Source organism: Mobula hypostoma, chromosome 8, assembly GCF_963921235.1.
Source record: "Mobula hypostoma chromosome 8, sMobHyp1.1, whole genome shotgun sequence".
Classification (NCBI taxonomy): Eukaryota; Metazoa; Chordata; class Chondrichthyes; order Myliobatiformes; family Myliobatidae; genus Mobula; species Mobula hypostoma.
Window position 1 is genome coordinate 132,738,936 of NC_086104.1, and position 24,709 is coordinate 132,763,644.

Sequence of the window (24,709 nt, forward strand, 5' to 3'; positions counted from 1 at the left end):
CGGCAATACACAGACTATCAGCAAGGAAGTATGTTATCTTGCTCTGTACGTCCATGCATCATCTGAATCAGATTTATTACCACTGCTACATGGGATAATATTCATTGTTTAGTCCCAGCGCTACAGTGCAAAGACATACACATCTATGAATTATAGAAAAAAAAAGTGCGAGAAAAAATAAACACGTGGCAGTGTCCAATGTAGGAAGAAAAGGTATTTTATCATCAGCCTCTGCTCTCAAGCTCTTCCCGTCCGCCAGGCGCTAGGAGAATGTACTGTTAGCTCAGTCGGGGGATCGCGCTGGCAGGAGGATGCGCAGTTGCGGCGAGGCCGGCTGCGCATGCGCCCGCCCGGGACACCCATCAATGGGAGAGAGAGGTTGAAGGCGGGCAGGTCACCGAGGAGCTACGGGTGTTACGAGGGCGGTAGTCCCGGCCACACCGCCGCTATCTCTGCCCTTTCCTACCCCGTGCCGTGAGGTTAAGCGAAGGGGAATGCACCGCTGCTGAGCATAGGACGCCCGCACGAAGATGGCTCGGAGTTTCGCGGGATCCTCCGTACTCACTGCGTTCCTGTGTTTGCTGACACCAGCCGCGGGTGAGTTACCACCTCACCGGACTCCCTCCCTCCCTCTTCAGTCTCTGTCCAAGCGCCTGTCCCTCAGAACCCTGAATTCAGCCCCCGCCCCCCAGCCATTGTCTCCTATCGAGCAGCCGATGGGATAAAGTTGTGGGTTATAAACTCAACCCTTCCCTCTTTGTGTTGGGAGCGCCGGCTTGTTTTGATCGGAGTGTGGTGTGGGGCGCACCAGTGTCCTGCTCTATAGGGAAGGGGAGATCCGTCCTACTTGATTTGTCTCTGACCACCTCGTAGTAATATCTCCAATTCTTCACAGTTAGTGTACCAGGAGATCTGATAGAGGCGTGTAGTATTAAGAGAAGTATAGAAAGGATGGATAAGCCTTTTGTTGTTCTAATTATGTTCTTTCTTGTATAATTTGTTTTCCTAGTGAATATTTTATATCTTATGTGATGCTGCTGTGAAGTTTGTTTTTGCACTTGTGCATGTGACAGAGAGAAAAAAAATCAACTTTTTATTTTTCCTCGGTGTGGGGTACCAAACACAAGAGGGCTTTGGTTTAAGGTGAACGGAAGCAAAATTTAAATGAGATTGGAAGGGTTGTGGTTTTTTTTGAACAAAAGTAATCGTTATCTGGAATGTGCTGCCGGAGGAATCGGGTAGAGTCACTACGTTTAAGTACAGTTTGATAGGAATTTAGGTGTGACATAGAAAGGTGCAGTCCCAATGCAAACAAATGGGATGTGTGTTGTTGGGTAAAATAGGGTCTGGATGGGTGAATGTCCTGTTTCTGTGTTATGTCTGAGGTAATTGAAATTGGTTTATTGTCAAGTACCGAGTTACAGCAAGAAGCTTGTCTTGCATACTGTCCATTGAGGGAATACAAGGTAAAACAGTAACAGAATGCAGGGTAAAGTGTTACAGTTACAGGAATAAAGCGCAGTACAGGTAGACAATATGGTGCAAGGTAGATTGTGAGGTCAAGAGACTGTCTTATCGTACTTGGAAACCATTTACTAGTCTTGGATTTCGTGTATTATCACCCAGCTCCCTTAAATGCTTCTTGAGGTATTTTGTAGCCAATGAGGTACTTTATAGGTGTTGTAGGAACCGAGTGTACTTATGCGCGGCAAGCTCCCAAAACAGCAGGGTGAGAGTGACCAGAAGTTCTGTTTTAGTGTACTGAGGGTGAGGTAAATATTGCCCCAGGAGGTGGGGGAGTTGTTGGTTCTTTTAGCTCAAATAAATCGGTAGTTTAACTTCTCGACAAAAGACCTGCAGTGTTAGAACTGCAACTCCCCTCAGAACTGCTCTGGAGGGGCAATGCCTGTGCATACGGTGGGGCTTGGAACTCGCCCGCACTTGATGCCGAGACACAAACCACACTGCTGCATTTCGCATTATTAAACTTTATCTTGGAGATGCTCTTGCTGATCTAGCGATGGTTGAGAATCGAAGAGTTAATTTTTCTGCCATCTGGAGTTTCATCGGAACAGTTCCGCAGTGTGAGTGAAGCTCCTCCACTCGTCATCAAGTGCACAGGCCCCCTGAACTGGCTACGGTAGGAGTAGCATTGACCTTCTGGGTAAATCCATGCAGTCTATCCCATCATCCTCTTGCCCAAATAAGGACGTGCCAGCCAGGAACGCAGGATGTGGGGTGGGGGAGCAAGATTTTGAATGAATATAATAACATAATCACTTCCATCTGATTACTACATGAAACTATTTGCAGAAAGCAGTTGTGTTTGATTTGAATGAGCAAGATCTAGTTTCTTCTGTTTGTCGAGCACAGTGCTTGTTATGCAGTCTCAAAGAAACGTCCCAGTTCTGAATTTTAGTATGTCTGTACGGATTTTTCTAGTACTGATCTGTTATTCCTTCCATTGTCTTGATTACGTTTAATGTGTCTGATTTTTCAGCAACTGTGCAAGAGCATGCTTGCTTTACTTGTTTTAAGTGCGGAACAGGACATGTATGCTTTGCTTCAGGGGCCTCCCAACACTGGCGTGAGATTTAAATTCTTGCTCTGTGAAAGTTACAGTCTGCCTAAAACTAGGATTGCTTTAGATGAGGTTCATTTAAAAAGTAAACCTGTAGCTTTACCCGAAGATTACATCAAGGGTCACCAATCTGAATGTAACAATTTGTGGAAAATATTAATGCTTAAATGAATTTATTAAGCAAAAAGCAGTACAAAAGACTTCTGATTGTCAGTAAGTTTTTATTGCAGCTTCTCTTCTCTGGAGGCAATGAAACAGATATTTTTGTAGAGCAGGATAGATGGCAGTGGGTTTGGATACAGAAAGCTCCCACAAACGTCAGATAAACCGTCTTTATGATGTGTTGTGGTTTAAACGTTGGCCAAGGTGAGCTGACTGTTTCATTGAAATAGTATCACGTATGCAATGCATTATCTGGAAAAGAACATTTGTCATCTTGTGTGGCAAAGGAGGAGGGCATCTGGCTTGTCAGGTATCTGTTGATGCCAAGTGGAGCAAATCCCTGGGCTCCAGCCCACTGTTCATTCCATCAGCTCTGTAAAGTACAGGCGACACTGTTCAGGTTACTGAAATTTGCCCTTGCAAAATTCATAAATCACAACCCAAAAATTTGATGTATATTAAATAAAATTCACTCCAGTGGAATTTATGTGGGAATGAAAAAAAAGTAAATAAGTCAACACAGAATTTAGTTTTCTTCAAAACGTGCTCCTTGACGCATGCAGAGCTGATGTGGCTTTAATTACGGGACTTCATGATATTCATTTTCCAGCAGACGTAACCCTTGGTTAGGTGGGGGTCATCCGTATCCTCTGCCCAGTGCTGATCTAGTAAACAACAGGAATTCTGCAGATGCTGGAAATTCAAGCAACATACATCAAAGTTGCTGGTGAACGCAGCAGGCCAGGCAGCATCTATAGGAAGAGGCACAGTCGACGTTTCAGGCCGAGACCTTTCGTCAGGACTAGTACCCTGTCATGATTGCTGAAGGCAGGGTGTTTCGCTCTCTCAGAAAGAAAGCGTTCCCTCTTTCTGTTTCTCACTCAGACTTTTTTACGTTGGTTCCCGCCCCTTGAACCATCCACTTCCTTTTCTGATGTTCAGCACTCCCCCACTAATGAAGTAGACAGCTAGCCTGGATTTTCTGCTTGGGTTTTTGCAGTGAGACCTGAACTCAGCTGCATGCACAGTAAGTCTGTTAAATACTCAGCCACAGTTGAAACCCTTACCCAATGTACTGTAAGTGGATCCCCTTGTCCATTACAAATACAAAATACTCTGCAGATGCTGGGGTCAAAGCAACACTCACAACACGCTGGAGGAACTCAGCAGGTCGGGCAGCATCCGTGGAAACAATCAGTCGACGTTTCGGGCCGGAACCCTTCGTCAGGACTGTAGAGGGAAGGAGCAGAGTCCCTATAAAGAAGGTGGGGGGAGGGTGGGAAGGAGAAGGCTGGTAGGTTCCAGGTGAAAAACCAGTGAGGGGAAAGATAAAGGGGTGGGGGAAGGGAGGCAGGGAGGGGATAGGCAGGAAAGGTGAAGAAGGAATAGGGGAAAACATAATGGGTAGTAGAAGGAAGCGGAACCATGAGGGAGGTGATAGGCAGCTGGGGGAGGGGGCAGAGTGACATGGGGATAGGGGAAGGGAGGGGGAGGGAATTACCAGAAGTTGGAGAATTCTATGTTCATACCAAGGGGCTGGAGACTACCTAGAGGGTATATGAGGTGTTGCTGCTCCAACCTGAGTTTAGCCTCATCATGGCAGTAGAGGAGGCCATGTATGGACATATTGGAATGGGAGTGGGAAGCAGAGTTGAAGTGGGTGGCTACTGGTGGCCCTTGTCCATTCTTCCTTCCACATCAATCTCCCTCCTGGCACTTAGCTCTGCAGGCAGCCCAAATGCCACACCTGCCCATACGCCAGCTCCCTCACCTCCATTCAGGGCCCCAAACCGTCCTTCCAGGTGAGGCAACACTCCACTTGCGAATCTGCTGGGGTTGTCTACTGTATCCGGTGCTCCTCTACGTTGGTGCGGCCCATTGTAAATTGGGGGACCACCTCATCAAGCAGCTCCGTGCCACCTGCCAGAAGTGGGGCTTCCCAGTGGCCAAACATTTTAATTCCCATTCCAATTCCTCTTATGCCAAGATGAGGCAACCCTCGGGGCTGAGGACCAACACCTTATATTCTGTCTGGGTACCCTCAAACTTGGTGGCTTGAATATTGATTTCTCCTTGAAGTAAACAGATCCCCCCCCCCCTCTTATTCCCCACTCTGACCTTTTGCTTCTTTTCACCTGCCCCCGGTGTCCCCTTTCTCCTATGTCCACTCTCCTCACCTATCAGATTCTTTCTTCTCCAATCCTTGTCCTTTCCCACCCACCTGGCTTCACTTATCACCATTCAGTTAGCTTCTTTCCCTCCTCCTGCCTTTATTCTGGCATGTTCCCCCTTACTTCTCAGTCTGGATGAAGGGTCTCGGCCTGAAGCACCAACCGTTTATTCTTTTCCCCACTGAGTTCCTCCAGCGTTTTCTGTGTGTAACTGTACGGTGTTGATGCTTTGACTGTGTTTTGATTCATCCGTTTTTGATATGGTTGAACTAAATCAGCTTCCATTCTATGTGGAGTTTGTGACCATACCGTTTCCTCTGGGTGTCCTAGTTTCCTTCTACATCCCAATGGTGTATGGACTGGTTGGTCAATTGGCCACTGTTAAAAAAAATTCCCTACGTGGGTGAGTGGTCGAATCTGGAGGAAGTTAAAGGATGTGCGGAAAGGTTTTATTTAAAAAAATAGGAATTTTTATAAGGTCAATGTAAAGCAACACACAGAATGCTGGAGGTTAATGTAAATGAGTGTGTGCAATGGCTGGCAAAGAGCCTGGTCCTGTCCTGTATGACCATGACTGAATCCAATTTTAAGTACTAGAGGGATTTTAAACCTTGACCCTCAGGAATCCTGGTGAAGGGTCTCGGCCTGAAATATTCACTGTTTACTCCCCTCCACAGATGCTCCCCGACTTTGATGAGTTCCTCCCGTATTTTGTGCGTGTTCCAGCACCTGCAGAGTCTCTTGTCTCGTTTTTCTTTTACCCTTAAACTTTCAGGAGTATCAGACAAGATTAATTTACAGTGTAACTGGATGAGACTGGGTACGAGGCTAAACTGGACAGTTTGTTCGTAGAATCTGCCTGAGTGCAATAGGTCACTGTTTGCAAGTTTCCGCGGTACTGAAAGCTACTGCTTTCCTAAGGCAAAATATTTGAAGGTTTACGTAGGCAGTGAAATGAGCTTTTAGAGCTGGTCAGAGTATCGCGGAAAGAGGAATAGACAGGTTCTCCTTTCCCTTGGGAATGGAAGACTAAGGGGTGACTTGGCAGAGATCTTGGAAACATTGAAAGCTTTTGGCAGGATGTGGGAGGGATGAGGGAGAGGAATTACTATATTATACATGCCTCACAGTTCAGCAGTTATACAGTGTATCAGATTGGCGAGCAAAGCTCTCACCCAGAACATTCCTGAAATAAACTCAAAACAAAAAAAATCTATAGATGTGGGAAATCTGAAATCAAAACAGAAAGTGCTAGAAACTTGCAGCAGGTGAAGGGAGGGAGAAGTGTTTTGTGTCGTCGATCATTCTGATGTAAGACTTGACGTGGGGAGTTAACTCTGGTGGCCATCGATGTCTGGAAATCGAATGGAGATTTCAGCAGGAAGTCCTTTTTCTCAAAGAGCTGGAGGAATTCAGCGGGTCCAGCAGCATTCGTAGGAGGGAAAGGATGGTTGATGTTTTGGGTGAAAATCTAGCTTCAGAACTGACCCAAAATGTTGACAGTTCCTGTTTCTGCACGGACACTGCTCATCCCGCTGAATTCCCCCAGCAGATTGGTTTGTGGCTCCATATCCCAGCACCTGCAGTCTCTGTGACTCTGGAGGGGATGAAGATCTCACTCCCACCTGAGGGAGTAGATACACTTACGAGCAGGCTGGATAGGCAGATCGAAGGGAATAGAGTCACACGGATGGATTCAGAGAGAATGGGAAGAGCCGAGGAAATGCTGAGATGGTCTGGATGGGCCAATAGTCTGGTTCTATGATGTATAAACTGAAAAAAGATGTATCTATGAAGACCATATTATGGATTTTTAGAGTCTTAGCAATTCCATAGTCATTGTAATGTGTTTGTGAAGTGGTACTACTCTGAATACTGTCTTTGAATGGTCACTCCAGCAGAGCAAGGTGGAAATTTTCCTTGATAGCTCAGTGACCACCTCCTTTTCTGTTCATCTTTGATTAACCCCAATATGAAGTTGTAATTTCACAGCCATCACTTGAGAGTCTTCAGCTCTCCTGACACACGTAAGCACCCTAGTTCAGGTCAACAGAAATTAATCTAGATAGATAGATACTTTATTGATCCCAAAGGAAATTACAGTGTTACAGAAGCATTACACGTGCACAAATATTAGAAGGGAAGTAAGAAAGAATAAAAATAAGTTACCTCAAACAGTCTAACAGGAGGGGTCATCACTTCCCCAGCTGTAAGTTGACTCATTATAGAGCCCAATGGCCAAGGGTAAGAATGACCTCATGGCGCTCTTTGGAGCAGAGCCCTCTGAATCTATTACTAAAAGTTCTCCTCTGTTCAGCCAGGATGGCATGTAGAGGCTGAGAAACATTGTCCAGAGTTGCCAGGATTCTCTGTAGGGTATTTTGTTCTACCACAGCATGCAGTGTGTCCAGTTTGACCTCTGTAACAGAGCCAACCTTTCTCATTGGTTTATTGAGCCTGTTGGCATCACACGTGTTGATGCCATTGCCCCAGCACACTGCCACATAGAAGATTGTACTAGCAACAACAGGCTGGTAGAGCACGTGAAGGAGAGGCCTGCATATTCCAAAGGACCTCAGTCTTCTCAGGGAATAGAGATTATTTTGGCCCTTCTTGTACACAGCCTCTGTGTTGGTGCTCCACTCAAGTCTGTCATCCAGGTGTACCCCCAGGTACTTGTAGGTCCTCACCACATCTATGTCTTCATCATCAGTAGTAACAGGGAGCAGTGCAGGCTTAGCCTTCCTAAAGACCATCACTATCTCCTTTGTCTTACTGATGCTGAGCTGCAGATGATTCAGCTTGTGCCATTTGACAAAGCCCTCCACCAGGCCCCCGTATTCATCCTCTTGTCCTCCCTTTATGCACCCAACTATTGCTGAGTCAACAAATAATTTCTACAGATGACATGACTCTGTGTTGTATCTGAAGTCTGAGATATACAGGGTAAACAGGAAGGGAGCCAATACAGTCCTCTGTGGGGCCCCAGTGCTGCTTATAGTCATGTCCGACACACAGCTCTGAAGCTGCACAAACTGTGGTCTGCCAGTCAGGTTGTCCATTATCCAGGATACAATGGAAGTGCCAATTTACATTGAACAGAGCTCTTCCCCCCAGCAGTGAGGGCTCTGTGGTGTTGAAGGCACTTGAGAAATCAAAAAACGTGATCCTCACAGTGCTGCCCAGCTTATCCAAGTGGGAGTAGGCTCTGTTCAGCAGTTAGATGACAGCATTGTCGACTCCAGTGTGCTCCTGGTAGGCAAACTGCAAGGTATCGAGGATTGACCTGACCAGGAGTCGGAGATGAGCCAGGATCAGCGTCGGTAGGGTCTTCATGATGTGTGAGGTCAGGGCCACTGGACGGTAGTCATTGAAGATTTTCAGTCAGCCCTTCCTGGGTACTGGGACCACACATGATGTTTTTCACACAGCCAGGACCCTTTCCAGGCAGTGACTCATATTGAAAATGCGCTGGAGAACTGCACACAGCTGCTCAGCACATTCCTTCACAACCTTGGGGTTCGCACCATCTGGTCCCAATGCTTTGCTGTGCCTGCGTTTTCCCAGAGCCCTTTTCACCCGCTCAGAACTGAAGATGATTCCATGATGACTGGGGAGTTGGTGGAAGGTGGGGGCTGGAGAGGTGAAGATCGGGACAATAGCAGTTGGTATGTGGAGATGTGGATGGTAGGTGCAGGGAAAGGAGGGTATGTAGACTGTGTTGGATATGTGTTGAACTAAAGGAGGGAGGAGAGGAGGTGTTAATGCTGAGGGAGCATTGGGTGCCTTGGCACCTGGGCTGGTGTGTTGATGGTTGGGGTGGGAGTGAACAGGAGGGCAATTGTTAAACCTATTGAAAAATTGGTTTAACTCATTAGCCCATTCACAGCTGCGTCTTGAGGCTCTACAGCTAGGCTGATCGAAGCCAATAATGTTCTTCATGCCTTTCCACATTTCCCGTGTGCTACTCTGACCAAGCACTCCGAAACTGAAGATAATTCATTCGGTGCACTTGAGTATCACTCTGCCAATTTAAGCATAAACTATAAATGTGGCCTGTATTTTCTAAACTGCAAGTATTTATTGTGAAGAGTGCATTGTAATAAAGGCTTAAGATTGTTTAATGTCAGTGTAAAGGAGAACAAAATGATTGCTACTCCAGATCCGATGCAGCACAAAATAAACGTAAGCTAAAGAACACAATGATAAAAATGCGCAATAAATATAAATACATAAGATTGTTTGTATACATGGATTGATTGGGTCTGATCCGATGCAGCACAAAAAAGCACAAGATAAAGGATACAGTAATAAAAACAAAACAGATATAGGTACCTGAAAGTTTATATACCTGGATTGATTGTATGTCCATAAAATGACGATAAGCATATGTCTGTACATAAGGTGACTGACAGGAAATGATAAAGTAGTGGGTTAATGAGTGGAGTTTTGATAAGCCTCGGGGAAAGTAACAGTTTTTGAGGCTGGTGATTCTGGGAGAGGGACAAACAGTCCATGAGCAGGGTGGGTGGTATCCTTAATGATGTTACTGACCATTTCTGTATATACATTCTTGATAGCGGATAGGTTGGTGACAGTGATGCATTGGGCAGTTTTGACTACCCGTTGTCGAGCCTTCCTATCCGGTGCAGTTTCTTGTACCATGTAGTGACGTAGCATGATAGGATGTTCTCTACTGCGCATCTGTAGAATAATGTGAGCATAGATGTGCATTGTCCAGCTCTCTTCACCCTCCTCAGAAAGTAGAGGCATTGGTGAGCTTTTCTGTTTGTGTAGAATGTTTTCTGGGACCATGAGAGGTTGTCAGAGAAGTGCACTCCCAGGATTTAAACTGTGGTGCCACCGATGTAAGGAGGGTTATGAGTGGTGTGAGTTCTCCTGAAGTCGATAACCCCCTCCTTTGTCTTGTTGACATTGAGGAAGAGGTTATTTGTGTGGCACCAGGTCTCGAGCTCTTCCACCTCTTCTCTGTAGGTCAGCTCATCGTTGTTGGTGATGACATTGTCGTGTCATCGATGAATGTTATGATGTGGTTACTCGGGTGTTTGCCGTACAGTCATGTGTGAGCCAAATCATAGCAATGGGCTCAGCACACAGCCCTGGACGGAACCCATGGGGAGGAAGATGGGGAAGGAGGAGTAGTATTGCATCCTGACTATGTGACATCTGTTTGCTAGAAAGTCCAACGCCCAGATGCGCGGTGGTCTATTTAGACTGAGGAGTAGGAGTTTGTTCACCAAGGTCTGTGTTGAATGGCGAAATGAAATCCAGAAAAAGCATTCTGACTTACGTACCGTTGTTTTCTGGGTGTGTCAGGGCCAGGTGAATGACAGACTCTTTGGCACCTGTCGTAGAGCGATTCTGTAGGTAAGTGTATGGGGGAGTGTCCAGTGTGGCAGGAATGGCGTTTTTAATGTGTGCCACTACCAACTGTTCAAAACACTTCATGATAACTGGCATCAGTGCCACTGGGAGGTAGTTGCTTAGTTCTGAAAGTGTAGAGTTCTTTGGTACAGGGACGATGGCGGCTGATTTGAAGCATGAGAGGCAGCAGCCTGAATGAGTGAAGTGTTGAAGATGTTTGTGAAGATATTAATGAGCTGGAGTGCATACTCCCTTAGCAGCCTCCTCGCTGACGATCAACACTGGTGCACCTCAGGGGTGTGTGCTTAGCCCACTGCTCTACTCCCTATATACCCATGACTGTGTGGCTAGGCATAGCTCAAATACCATGGATAAATTTGCTGACGATGCAACCACTGTTGGTAGAATCTCAGGTGGTGACGAGAGGGCGTACAGGAGTGAGATATGCCAACTAGTGGAGTGGTGCCATAGCAACCACCTGGCACTCAACGTCAGTAAGATGAAAGAGCTGATTGTGGACTTCAGGAAGGGTATGATGAAAGAACACATACCAATCCTCATAGAGGGGTCAGAAGTGGAGAGAGTGAGCAGTTTCAAGTTCCTGGGTGTCAAGATCTCTGAGAATCTAACCTGGTCCCAACATATCAATGCAGTTATAAAGAAGGCAAGACAGCGGCTGTACTTCATTAGGAGTTTGAAGAGATTTGGCATGTCAACAAGTACACTCAAAAACTTCTGTAGATGTATTGTGGAGAGCATTCTGACAGACTGCATCACTGTCTGGTATTGGGGGGAGAGGCTACTGCAGAAGACTGAAAGCAGTGCAGATGGTTGTAAATTTAGTCAGTTCCATCTTGGGTACTAGCCTACAAAGTACCCAGGAGATCTTCAAGGACCAGTGTCTCTGAAAGGCAGTGTCCATTATTAAGGACCTCCAGCACCCAGGGCATGCCCTTTTCTCACTGTTACCATCAGGTAGGAGGTACAGAAGCTTGAAGTACTCAGCGATTCAGGAACAGCTTCCTCCCCTCTGCCATCCGATTCCTAAATGGCATTGAACCCTTGGACACTACCTCACTTTTTTTAAATGTATAGTATTTCTGTTTTTTGCATGATTTTTAATCTATTCAAAATACATATACTGTATTAAGTACACTGAATAAGATTTACTTTTTTTTTCTTCTGTATTGCATGGAACTGCTGCTGCTAAGTTAACAAATTCCACGTCACATGCTGGTGATAATAAACCTGATTCAGAGTACTCAGCCTGGGATGTTGTTTGGACTGGCCGCCTCACAGGACAGGATCCCAACAAAATATCTTCACAACCCAGCTAGAAGCAGGAAGTTATGGACGCACTCAGCAGGCAGAGTTAACTTATCACATCCGTGATCTTCCATTGCGTTGATCATCGGCTTTGGGTTTACTGCTCTCTCCACAGATGCTGCCCAACCTGCTGAGGATTTTGTGTACTTTCTATGTTTACTTCAGTTTTCATGTTGTTTTATTGATAATAATTCGGCGTTCATTCTTCTCCCTGGCCTGCTCTTGACCCCAATCCTGCATATTCCTGCTCAGTGTTCTAGCTGTTGAAACAAATGTCGGAGCGACATGCCCTACAACCTTCTGTGATCGAACCCTGAGCCAAAATATGTGCTGTCAACATAATTGTCGCCACTACATTGCACAATCAGATTGTTCTTCCCAAGTTGTGGGCAGTAATGTATGAATTCAGAGCATTAGTAGGCTGTAGGGCCTTCAACATTCTTGGAGATGGTGCCTGATTGTTACCTCAGCTCCATGGTCCTACCTCCTAGTGGGATTCGTTCAAACCCCTTGCTTAACCTATCTACTTCTACTCTAAAAATACTTAAAAGCTGCCCTTTGAGGAAGAGAGTTCCAAAAGGTCATGACCCTGTGAGAGGGAAAAAATGGACTCATCTCTCCCCTTGTTTTTAAACAGTGACCGCTACTTGATTATCCTTCAAGAGGAAGTGTCGTCCACGTGACCAACATGTTGCAATCATTCATCTAACTTCAGTGAATAAACCTTGTGATTCTGAGATGGGTGGCTTGTAAGCACGTGGAATGAAAGTGAGGCTGTTTCAGCCAATTTGGAATGTTTTGTTCTGTTTATAGTTTCAAGTTTATTGTTGTCAAAAGGTATAATTACCATGAAGATTTACTTTTATAACTGGAGCACAGTATGTAATAATGGATTGAATTACACTTTAGGAGAGACAGTATTTCTGGATTTACGCAACACACATCAAAGTTGCTGGTGAATGCAGCAGGCCAGGCAGCATCTCTAGGAAGAGGTACAGTCGACGTTTCAGGCCGAGACCCTTCGTCAGTGGTGCGGCTAATGTAGATGAACTGAACACACTGATGAGGGAGAGGGAGAAGTGGAGAGTCTGTCATCGTGCCTGACGCCGGCCCCCTAGGCCTGAGTCAACGTAGTAGTAGTAGTCCATATCTATTGCATTGCTGTAGATGCCACACGTTTGACCTGATGCCTGCCCAGCAATTGTTTCATCAGGATCCCTTCTTTAGTTGAATTTGGTGCTTGTTGATATCAGAGGTGGCTGCATTTGTTCTAGTAGTTGACATTTGCTTTGTAGACGTTCTAGTCTGGAGCATGGAAACAGCCCTTTGTTCAAGATCTTAGATTTGTGTTAGTTAGATTCCTGATGGCACCTTACAGGTAAGCCTTGGTGAATCTCGAGCCCTGTGTGATGCAGCACGTTACAAGTCCCGTGTAAAGTTTGAGTTTGCCTTTGCGATCTCTCTGCAGTCTGGCAGAGGCTTGCAAAGTCTCGGTCTAGATGCTTTGTCTGCCTGCACTGCACTTTCTGCATAACTGTAACATGATATTCTGCGTTCTGTTTTATTCTTATTACCTCAATATAATTATAGGACAGTGGGATATGGTAGTGTATCTGTAAAGTTACAGCCATTATGGCATCAGCGATCCAAGTTCAATTCCGCCATCTGTAGATTCTCCCCTTGATAATGTGGGCTTTTCTTTGAATCCTCCATTTCCTCCCACATGCCAAAGACATGCTGTACGGGCTAGTAGGTTATTTGGTCACGTGTGTAATTGGGCTTCTCGGACTTCTGGAAGGGCCTATCACTGTGCAGTGTCTCTAAATAAAAATATATGACATGGCATTTAGAACACTGCTGTGTACATACATCTACTGATGCTTCTGGACTCATCTTCAGTGGTGTTCCTGGAATCATCGGGTGTTTCGGGTCTTTCAACATCATACAACTTCCTCCAGGTGACCCAGCCGGGGCTGATCAGAACCCAGCTTGTGTCTAAATGGCTAGCTACTTATGACTCCATGGCTCCCCTCTTTTGAGCCACAGCCATCTTGAGGCCCTCTCTGCCGCATCGGTGGTACAGCAGATGGTTCTCCTCTTCCTCTCTCCCTCGATGCCCAAATTGTTGAAGGCTCTAACTAAGGAACGGGTTGCAAATCCCCTACAACCAACGAGACCTGGGTGTCATTATACATCAGTCATTGAAAGTGGGCATGCAGGTACAGCAGGCGGTGAAAAAGGTGAATGGTATGCTGGCATTCATAGCGAGAGGATTCGAGTACAGGAGCAGGGAGGTACTACTGCAGTTGTACAAGGCCTTGGTGAGTGTGCAGTTTTGGTCCCCTAATCTGAGGAAAGACATCCTTGCCATAGATGGAGTACAAAGAAGGTTCACCAGATTGATTCCTGGGATGGCAGGACTTTCATATGATGAAAGACTGGATCGACTAGGCTTATACTCGTTGGAATTTAGGAGACTGAGGGGGGATCTTATTGAAACGTATAAAATCCTAAAGGGATTGGACAGGCTAGATGCAGGAAGATTGTTCCTGATGTTGGGGAAGTCCAGAACGAGGGGTCACAGTTTGAGGATAAAGGGGAAACCTTTTAGGACCGAGATTAGGAAAAACTTCACACAGCGAGTGGTGAATCTGTGGAATTCTCTGCCACAGGAAACAGTTGAGGCCAGTTCATTGGCTATATTTAAGAGGGAGTTAGATATGGCCCTTGTGGCTAAAGGGATCAGGGGGTACGGAGAGAAGGCAGGTACAGGGTTCTGAGTTGGATGATCACCCATGATCATACTGAATGGCGGTGCAGGCTTGAAGGGCCGAATGGCCTACTCCTGCACCTATTTTCTATGTTTCTATGTAACCAACCTCCACTGGGAGACACCTCGCTCTCCATCCAGCCTGCTGACAGTTGCTGACCTGTCCTGCGTACTTGGAGAGCTTCCTTTCAAAGGCCTCCTCCAAGCTATCTTCCCATGGGACTGTCAGCTCCAGCAGCACCACTTGCTTAGTAGACTCAGACACTAGGACAATGTCTGGTCGCAGGGTGGTGGCTGCGATATGGTTGGGGAACTTCAGCTAGAATCTTTTGACTGTATCTCAGTACATGTGACAATAATACCAATAGCAGTTTGCCCTGGAGATTTGGGCAGTTAGAATACAGCTTGGAGAAGGAGTTTTCCGATAGCCAATGGGACATTGTGCATTGGTAATGCTGATTGGCACATCCCGGGAACTTGGCTTCAAGACGGACAGACTGGAGGAATGGTGTAATTGTCACTGTTGTGACATCTGCAAACTGTGTAACTCCAGTGGAAAACCACCAGAGTAACACCTTTTGTACATTGCACACTGATCGATGTCACTCACCGGAGTACAGAAGGGGCTGCAGTGGGTTTTGGACATGCGCCTAAATTTCGGCATGAGCTGCAGAATTTCTCTGTCATTTGCTGTCTTGAGGAAAATTAAAGTGGATAAATCCCCGGGACCTGACAGAGTGTTCCCTCGGACCTTGAAGGAGACTAGTGTTGAAATTGCGGGGGCCCTGGTAGAAATATTTAAGATGTCGCTGTCTACGGGTGAAGTGCCGGAGGATTGGAGAGTGGCTCATGTTGTTCCATTGTTTAAAAAAGGATCGAAAAGTAATCCGGGAAATTATAGGCCAGTGAGTTTAACGTCGGTAGTAGGTAAGTTATTGGAGGGAGTACTAAGAGACAGAATCTACAAGCATTTGGATAGACAGGGGCTTATTAGGGAGAGTCAACATGGCTTTGTACATGGTAGGTCATGTTTGACCAATCTGTTGGAGTTTTTCGAGGAGGTTACCAGGAAAGTGGATGAAGGGAAGGCAGTGGATCTTGTCTACATGGACTTCAGTAAGGCCTTTGACAAGGTCCCGCATGGGAGGTTAGTTAGGAAAATTCAGTCGCTAGGTATACATGGAGAGGTGGTAAATTGGATTAGACATTGGCTCGATGGAAGAAGCCAGAGAGTGGTGGTAGAGAATTGCTTCTCTGAGTGGAGGCCTGTGACTAGTGGTGTGCCACAGGGATCAGTGCTGGGTCGATTGTTATTTGTCATCTATATCAATGATCTGGATGATAATGTGGTAAATTGGATCAGCAAGTTTGCTGATGATACAAAGATTGGAGGTGTAGTAGACAGTGAGGAAGGTTTTCAGATCCTGCAGAGGGACTTGGACCAGCTGGAAAAATGGGCTGAAAAATGGCAGATGGAGTTTAATACTGACAAATGTGAGGTATTGCACGTTGGAAGGACAAACCAACGTAGAACATACAGGGTTAATGGTAAGGCACTGAGGAGTGCAGTGGAACAGAGGGATCTGGGAATACAGATACAAAATTCCCTAAAAGTGTCGTAAAGAGAGCTTTTGGTACATTGGCCTTTATTAATCGAAGAATTGAGTATAAGAGCTGGAATGTTATGATGAAGTTGTATAAGGCATTGGTGAGACCGAATCTGGAGTATCGTGTTCAGTTTTCGTCACCAAATTACAGGAAGGATATAAATAAGGTTGAAAGAGTGCAGAGAAGGTTTACAAGGATGTTGCCGGGACTTGAGAAACTCAGTTACAGAGAAAGGTTGAATAGGTTAGGACTTTATTCCCTGGAGCGTAGAAGAATGAGGGGAGATTTGATAGAGGTATATAAAATTATGATGGGTATAGATAGAGTGAATGCAAGCAGGCTTTTTCCACTGAGGCAAGGGGAGAAAAAAACCAGAGGACATGGGTTAAGGATGAGGGGGGGAAAGTTTAAAGGGAACATTAGGGGGGGCTTCTTCACACAGAGAGTGGTGGGAGTATGGAATGAGCTGCCAGACGAGGTGGTAAATGCGGGTTCTTTTTTAACATTTAAGAATAAATTGGACAGATACATGGATGGGAGGTGTATGGAGGGATATGGTCTGTGTGCAGGTCAGTGGGACTAGGCAGAAAATGGTTCGGCACAGCCAAGAAGGGCCAAAGGGCCTGTTTCTGTGCTGTAGTTTCTTTGGTTCTATGGTTTCATTTGTGGGTACAAGTCAATATTTAGAAGAGTTAGCAAACAAGTTGGCTCTGTGTCACACATGAGGGCAGGTTGCCTTAACCTAGGTCAAGTAATTTGTTTTTTAAGGTGTGCCATTGAACAGGAAAAGACAGCAGGCTGAGCCAGCTCTTAGGTGCCTGGCCTGTTTAGTTGTTCTTGTGAAGGTGGTAGTGAGATCTCGACCCAGTGACTGAGAAGGAATGATGATACATTTCCAAATCAGGATATTTATTTTTTTGGCTTGGAGGGCAACTGTTCAGGCAAACAACAGAATTCCAGAGCTTGGAGTTCTTGGCTACCAACCATAGAATGATTAAATTCAGGAATGGAGCAGAGAAGTCTGAAATCTGAGGCAACTTTGAGAAGGGTGAGACTGGGCGGGAGACTAGAGGGAACAATGGCTATTTTATTTTATTGCATTTATTTATTTAATTTCTTACATCCAAGGAAGTAAAAATCTTTATGTTGCATTTCTGTCACAATGTATAAGTAACAAAGAGGGGAAATATGGGAGGATATTGCCCAAACAGTAAAATTGTGTACATGCAGCACACAAAATGCTGGAGGAACTCAGCAGGCCTGGCAGCATCAATGGGAAAAAAGTACAGTTCATGTTTCGGTCTGAGACCCTTTAGCTGGATTGCAATTAATTGCTTTGTATACAAGTATGTACAGTCAGATACACAATCAGATCAGTGTGTATTGGTCAGTCCGATGGCCTGGTAAAAGAAGCCTGTTGGTCCGGGTCTTGATGCTGTACCGTTTGCTGGACAGAAACAGCTGAAACAGTTTGTGGTTGGGACGGCTGGAGGCCCTGATGATCCTCTGGACCCTTTTTACACACCTGCCGCTGTAAATGTCCTGAATAAAGTAAAGTTCACATCACTGCCAGCTCCAGTCTCTGCAGTGCCCTGTGACTGAGGGTGGTACAGTTCCCATGCCAGGCAGTGACACAGCCGGTCAGTACATTGGTTAAATAGGCGAGGGGAGAGATAGATATTAAAATCCCCAAACCTTTGGCAACAACGTTCTCCGATGTTGTCTTTAACTTGTTGCTTCTCCTTCATTGATATCTTCAAGTGAAGGATAAAAAAGAGCAGAATTGAGGTGGATCACAGCTAAAGCTCTCCCCATGATTGAGCACATCAGAATGCAGCGTTGTCAGCATCCATCTTCAGGGACCCCCACCACCCAGCTCATGCTCTCTTCTTGCTGCTGCTGTCGGGAAGGAGGTACAGGAGCCTCAGGACCCACACCACCAGCTTCAGGAACAGTTACTACTCCTCAACTATCAGGCTGTTGAACCAAAGGGGACAGTTTCACTCAACTTTACTTGCACCATCACTGAACTGTTCCCACAACCCATGAACCCATTTACAAGGACTCCTGATCTCATATTCTCAATATTTATTGCTAATTTAATTATTATTATTATTATTATTATTATTATTATTTCTTCTTCTTGAATTTGCTCAGTTTGTTGACTTTTGCACACTGGTTAAATGCTCAGTTTTTCATTGATTCTATCGTGGGTCTATTGAGTATGCCTGCAAGAAAATGAACCTCAGGGTTATATACTTTGATAATTAATAAGTTTACTTTGAACTTTTGAGTCTTCAGTTCATGGCCTCTTCTCCCCAGTTGGCCAGTGTACTAGAATATCTATGAAAAATACTTGCGGCTCAGACAGTTTGCGTAGCTAGTGGTGAATGCTCACGAAGGTGACTCTTGCCTCTTTGTTAGTTTTTACTGCTGAGTGAAGCCTGCTTGTAAGCCCAGTTGGGGGTGTGCTGCTCATTGGAGGGACTGAACACCAATGCTGCAATCAGCCTTCAATATCTGCAGTCAGAGTTGGAATGTATCGGGAAATTGCCAGTGGAGACCGTGGCTAAAAATGAAGCCAAGCCTAAAATTAGGTGTGGGCTGCTGTGGGTGCCAGAGCTCGGTGGGAGTGAGGGGTTTGCTTCTGGACTGCCCACAACCAATTTCAATATTATTTTCCTTTGTGGGTCCTTGCTGGTTTAAAATTGTTTTTGCAGTCTTTCCCTCTCCAAGTGTTATGCGTAGTACTGAAGTTGTACACTGCTTGCCCGTAGTTCTGTGTGAACCTGCTTTCGGGTGTTTCACAGTGGCTTTACCCAGCTCCCTTTGTCACCCCGACTGCGAAGAAATGCTGGGGTTTTAGCACCAGCATTCAACACGATCATACCTTCAGTACTAATCAACAGGCTCTAAAACCTGGGTGTCTCTGTACCTGAATCTGCAAGTGGATCCTTGACTTTCTCACTGCGAGAGCACAGTCAGTTCAGATGGTCAGATAGTCTGCTCCTCACTGACCATCAACACCTATGCCCCTCAACGAAGTGTGCTGAGCCCACCTCCAAAAGATGGCATCCGTTAATAAGGACCCTCCTCACCCATGACATTCCCTCTGAATGCTACCATCGAGGAGGAGGTTCAGGAGTTTGAACACACTCAGCATTTTAGAAACAGCATCTTCTCCACTGCCAATAGATGTCTGAATGGACAATGAACCTGTGTACACTACCTCACTTTTTTTCATTTTTTGCCCTCTTTTTAGCTCTATATATATATATATATATAAAAAACTGTAATTTATGGTATTTTGTGTTGCAATGTATTGCTGACACAAAGCAAAATATTTCAGAATCCCGTTTAATAAATCTCTGCCATATGTCGTGAAGCTTGTTGCTTTGCGGCAACAGTACATTGCGATACATAATAATAAAAACTAAATTTCATTAAGATGTGCAATTAAAAAATAAACCTAAGTAGTGCAAAAAGAGAGGGAAAAATACTGGCAAAGTGTTCGTGGGTTCATTGTCCGTTCAGAGATCTGATGGCGGAGGGGAAGAAGCTGTTCCTGAAACACGGAGCAGTCTCTTGTACCTCCTCCTTGATGGGCGCCACGAGAAGAGGACATGTCCTGGGTGAATGGGGTCCTTAACGATGTATGCCACTTTTCTGAAGTTTCACCTTTTGAAGGTGGCCTGGATGCCGTGGAGGCTAGTGCCCTTGATGCATCTGGCTGAGGTTACAATTTTCTCAGCAGAGGCCCCTCCATACCAGACAGCAATGGAACCAGTTAGAATGCAGTGAACATCTGTAGAAATTTGAGAGTGTTTCTGATGACATACCAATTCCGCTCAATCTCCTAATGAAATATAGCTGCTGTCATGTCGACTATGTAATTGCATCAAAATGCTGGGCCCAGGATAGATTCTCAAAGATCTTGACACCCAGCAACTTGAAACTGCTCACCTTTTCCACTTCTGATCTCTCGATGAGGATTTGTATGTGTTCCCTCGACTTGCCCTTCCTGAAGTCCACAAATCAATTCCATGGTTTTACTGATGTTGAGGGCAAGGGTTTTGCCGTGATATCACTCATGCAGGTGATCCATCTCGCTCCTGTACGCCTCCTCATCATCTGAAATTCTGTCGTCAATAGCTGTGCCATCAGCAAATTTATCGTTGGCGTTTGAACTGTGCTCAGCCACTCATTCATAGGTGCAGAGAGGCTAGAGCAGTGGGCTAAGCATGCATCCTTGAGTTGTGCCAGTGTTGATTGTTGGTGAGGAGGAGTTGTTATTTCCGATCTGTCAGACTGTGGTCGCCGAGTGAGGAAGTCGAGGATCAAGTTGCATATGGATGTACGGAGGCCCAGGTTTTGGAGCTTTGCTAAGACTGCAAGAAGCATAGGCACAGCCCAAGCAGGGGAGGCTGATTTCTGAGATGTGCTGAGCTGTGTCCGCAACTCTGAGGTTTTTTGCAGGACATGCTGAGCAGTTGCCGTACCGAGCCATGATGCAGCCAGATAGGAGGCTTTCTATGGTGCATCAGTTAAAAATTGGTAAGGATTGATGGGAAGATGTTAAACAAGAGCTAAGCTGTCTCCCTGCAATCCTCTGGCACAATTAATCCTCTTAAATCTTTCTGCTTTTTAAAATCTGCCAGATTAGCTGGTCACAATCATGGATGAGATCTTGCCACACCTTGTTTTTGCTGTGTTTCTGAGATGCCATCCTATTTACAGTTCAAGACAACTTGCACTTGCTGTAAATTGGCATTGAAACCTGCCTTATACCCAAGGGAATAATAACATACTGTTTATGTTACCAAGCTGGTGTCCACAGACTTGGATTGGTGGAATCCTACCTCAACAACTGGGGGATTTAAATACAATAATATCATAAATTAAAGAGCACACTATTATTAACATTGATCATGAAATGACCTGATATTTAAAAAAAATCTCATCCCACTGATGGTCACTACTTTCAGAATTCCATTTACAGGAGGTAAGACTAGCAAGGAACAAATTATATTCATAGCTGTTCAGAAGGGAGGAACGGCAAAGTGGGCAATAAGATGAGCTTCTGAATTACTGTAAGTGGGATGTAGTGTCTCCTGAGTTTTAGTAATCCAAAAATAAAACTGTATGGGAATGAAACGGGGTTAGAGTAAAAGGTGTGCTTGAAGATTGGGACGGTAGAGCTCTTGGATGCTGAAGTTTTTACAATCCAAAAGTTCTTCAGTATTTAAGAAAGAGGCATCCGCCAGAGAAAGCAGGATCTCCCAGTGGCCACACATTTTAATTCCAAGTCCCAGTCCCATTCTGATATGTCTTTGTACGTGTGCTTGCAACACTGTGTGTCGGACAGAGTGATCAGCAGCACTGGGGCTCCACAGGGGACTGTCTTGTCTCCCTTTCTCTTTACCATTTACACATCGGACTTCAACTATTGCACAGAGTCTTGTCATCTTCAGAAGTTTTCTGATGACTGTGCCATAGTTGGATGCATCAGCAAGGGAGATGAGGCTGAGTACAGGGCTACGGTAGGAAACCTTGTCACATGGTGTGAGCAGAATTACCTGCAGCTTAATGTGAAAAAGACTAAGGAGCTGGTGGCAGACCTGAGGAGAGCTAAGGTACCGGTGACCCCTGTTTCCATCCAGGGGGTCAGTGTGGACTTGGTGGAGGATTACAAATACCTAGGGATACGAGTTGACAATAAACTGGACTGGTCAAGGAACACTGAGGCTGTCTACAGGAAGGGCCAGAGCCGCCTCTATTTCCTGAGGAGACTGAGGTCCTTTAACATCTGCCGGATGATGCTGAGGATGTTCTACGAGTTTGTTGTGGCCAGTGCTATCATATTTGCTGTTGTGTGCTGGGACAGCAGGCTGAGGGTAACAGAATCAACAAACTCATTCGTAAGGCCAGTGATGTTGTGGGGATGGAACTAGACTGTCTCACTGTGGTGTCTGAAAAGAGGATGCTGTCTAAGTTGCATGCCATCTTGGTCAATGTCTCCCATCCACTACATAATGTACTGGGTGGGCACAGGAGTACATTCAGCCAGAGACTCATTCCTCCGAGATGCAACACAGAGCGTCATAGGAAGTCATTCCTGCCTGTGGCCATCAAACTTTACAACTCCTCCCTTGGAGGGTCAGACACCCCGAGTCGATAGGCTGGTCCTGGACTTATTTCATAATTTACTGGAATAATTTACATATTACTATTTAACTATTTATGGTTCTATTACTATTTATTATTTATGGTGCAACTGTAACGAAAACCAATTTCCCCCGGGATCAATGAAGTATGACTATGTCTATCCACGGCCTCCTCTACTGTCAAGATGAAGCTACACTCAGTTTGGAGGAACAACACCTTATGTTCCGTCTGGGTAGCCTCCAACCTGATGGCATGAACATTGACTTCTCTAACTTCTGTTAATGCCCACCTCCCCCTCGTACCCCATCCATTATATATATATTCTTTCTTTCACTCTCCTTTTTCTCCCTCTGTCCCTCTCACTATACTCCTTGCCCATTCTCTGGACTTCCCCCCCCCCCCCTTTCTTTCTCCCTGGGCCTCTTGTTCCATGATCCTCTCATATGCCTTTTGCCAATCACCTGTCCAGCTCTCGGCTCCATCCCTCCCCCTCCTGCCTTCTCCTATCATTTTGGATCTCCCCCTCCCCCCGTCACTTTCAAATCTCTTACTAGCTCTTCTTTCAGTTAGTCCTGATGAAGGGTCTCGGCCTGAAACATCGACTGTACCTCTTCCTAGAGATGCTGCCTGGCCTGTTGCATTCACCAGCAACTTTTATGTGTGTTGCTTGAAAGTTGTTGCTTACGAAAGTTTTATTTAGTGTTACAAGGGAAAGGGTTGAAAGGAAGAAGTAGGGTGAGAGACAAAGAGGGAGAAGACAAAGGGCAGAGCAAGGAAAGAGAATAGTGTGATCGTGTACTAGATTACTGATAACAGGAAATTCTATTGAAAATATTAAGCAAAAAACAGCCAGATTAAAGTAATGTGACATCCACCACTGAGATCAAGGGATTTCTAGAAAAATACAGAGGTAATTATGACCACTGGAAAACTCGCTGCACAATTACATGTATATAGGTGGTTATATAAAAATACAAACAAGCATAAGAAAGGCAAATTAAAAGAAAAACAACAATTCTACACCACAATCCAGCAGGGTGAATCTGTGACTTGATGTCAGGCAACATCCGAGGTGACTGTGGGAAGGAGAGACGGAGTTAAAGTTTCATTCTTAACTCTTTTACTCCCTCCACTGAATGCTGCTTGACCTGGTGACCGTTTCTAGTGTTTTCTGTTTAATTTCTCACAAGTTTTAGTTGGCTGTGAGACTCCAGGGCGTGACGCGACATTTGCAGCAACTGCTGAAATATGACACGGGAGCCTCTGAGGACCAAAAACAGCCTTTGTGAGAGAAAAAGCAGCAAAGTGGTGGGCAGAATAGAAGTGGAGAAGAAAGACTAATTGTAGGGAGAGTCTTGTGAAGAAAATGATATGGTGGGAAGCGAGAGCATTGCATTGATAGGATATTAGTAATTGTCACCACTGCTTCATGTTGTTTAAAGCCTATTTCTTTTAAAAGGTATAAAGTTAATTTTAAAGTTTAAACAAAAGCTTTACAGTATAAAAATCAAAATGCATTGATTTACAGAGTTTGACCATTTTAAGTGTTTTATTTGGAGCTTTGTAATTTGGAATGGCTTTTGAGGGAGGGGAGGGAACGTCGACTCAGACCACAAGAGGCCTGTGTTGGGCATTTTCATGCCTTACATGCTTTGAGGGAACAGGGACGCTTTACTGGAATGATGCCTGAATGGTGAACTTGGAATGTTTGTGTCAGTGCAGCATTAACGGTTCAGGTCCATTAACTTTGCCTCTAATCATCAGAAGCTACTAGAACTACTCAGAGTTTCCAACGTTTTCGGTCTTCATTTTGGGTTTCTAACATCTGCAATTTTTTTTTTGTTTGATTTTTTTTTTCACTTCCCATTGACATGTTGGGGTTATAATTTCTCAGGGCAATATGGTTGATGTCTGTTCTGACTGGGACAGAGAACCAGATTACGTCCAGCAGTGTAATTAAGGTGACGTGTGAGGGAAAGAACTCGTGTAACTCCCTTCTGTTAAGTGGGCAATCGAACAAGAATTTGCTGCGGTTGGTAATGTGTGTTAAGACACCATTAATGTGTAATGGTATTCATGTACAGAAGTGTGGGTGAAGTGATACATAGAACGTTTTTTATTTATTCATTTTTATGTGATGTGGGTGTTGCCATCTAAGCCAGCATTTATTGCCCATCCCTAGTTGCCCTTCAGAAGGTGCCTCCTTGAGCCACTGTAGTCCCTGAGGTGTAGGTACACCCACAGTGCTGTTAGGGAGGGAATTCCATGATTTTTGAACCAGCGACAATGAAGAAATGGCGATATGTTTCCAAGTCAGGATGGTGAGTGACTTGGAGGGGGATTTCCAACTGGTGGTGTCCTCGTCCTACGAGACTGTAGCGGTTATGGAACATGGAACACAAGAACAGGCCCTTTGGCCCATTGTCTTTGTGCTGAGCCTCTGCTTACACACGATCCATGTCCTCTGTTTGCTGCACGAACACATGCCCTACCTAGAAGCCTCTTGAATACCAGTATCGTAAAGGATAGTGGACTGGTTGG

The 24,709-nt window shown here is 45.2% G+C and overlaps 1 protein-coding gene across 2 annotated transcripts in view; it reads left to right on the forward strand.

Annotated features, from left to right (window-relative positions):
- Positions 1–237: 237 nt before the first annotated feature.
- Positions 238–24,709, forward strand: part of LOC134350974 (disintegrin and metalloproteinase domain-containing protein 9-like) — a 156,337-nt gene continuing 131,865 nt past the window's right edge. Inside the window, exon 1 of one of the 2 annotated variants that reach the window (XM_063056913.1) lies at positions 238–597. In XM_063056913.1, the coding sequence (XP_062912983.1) occupies positions 531–597 (67 nt within the window). In that variant the 5' untranslated portion in view covers positions 238–530. The remainder of the gene's footprint in view (positions 598–24,709) is intronic. The other variant, XM_063056914.1, reaches the window with a different exon arrangement.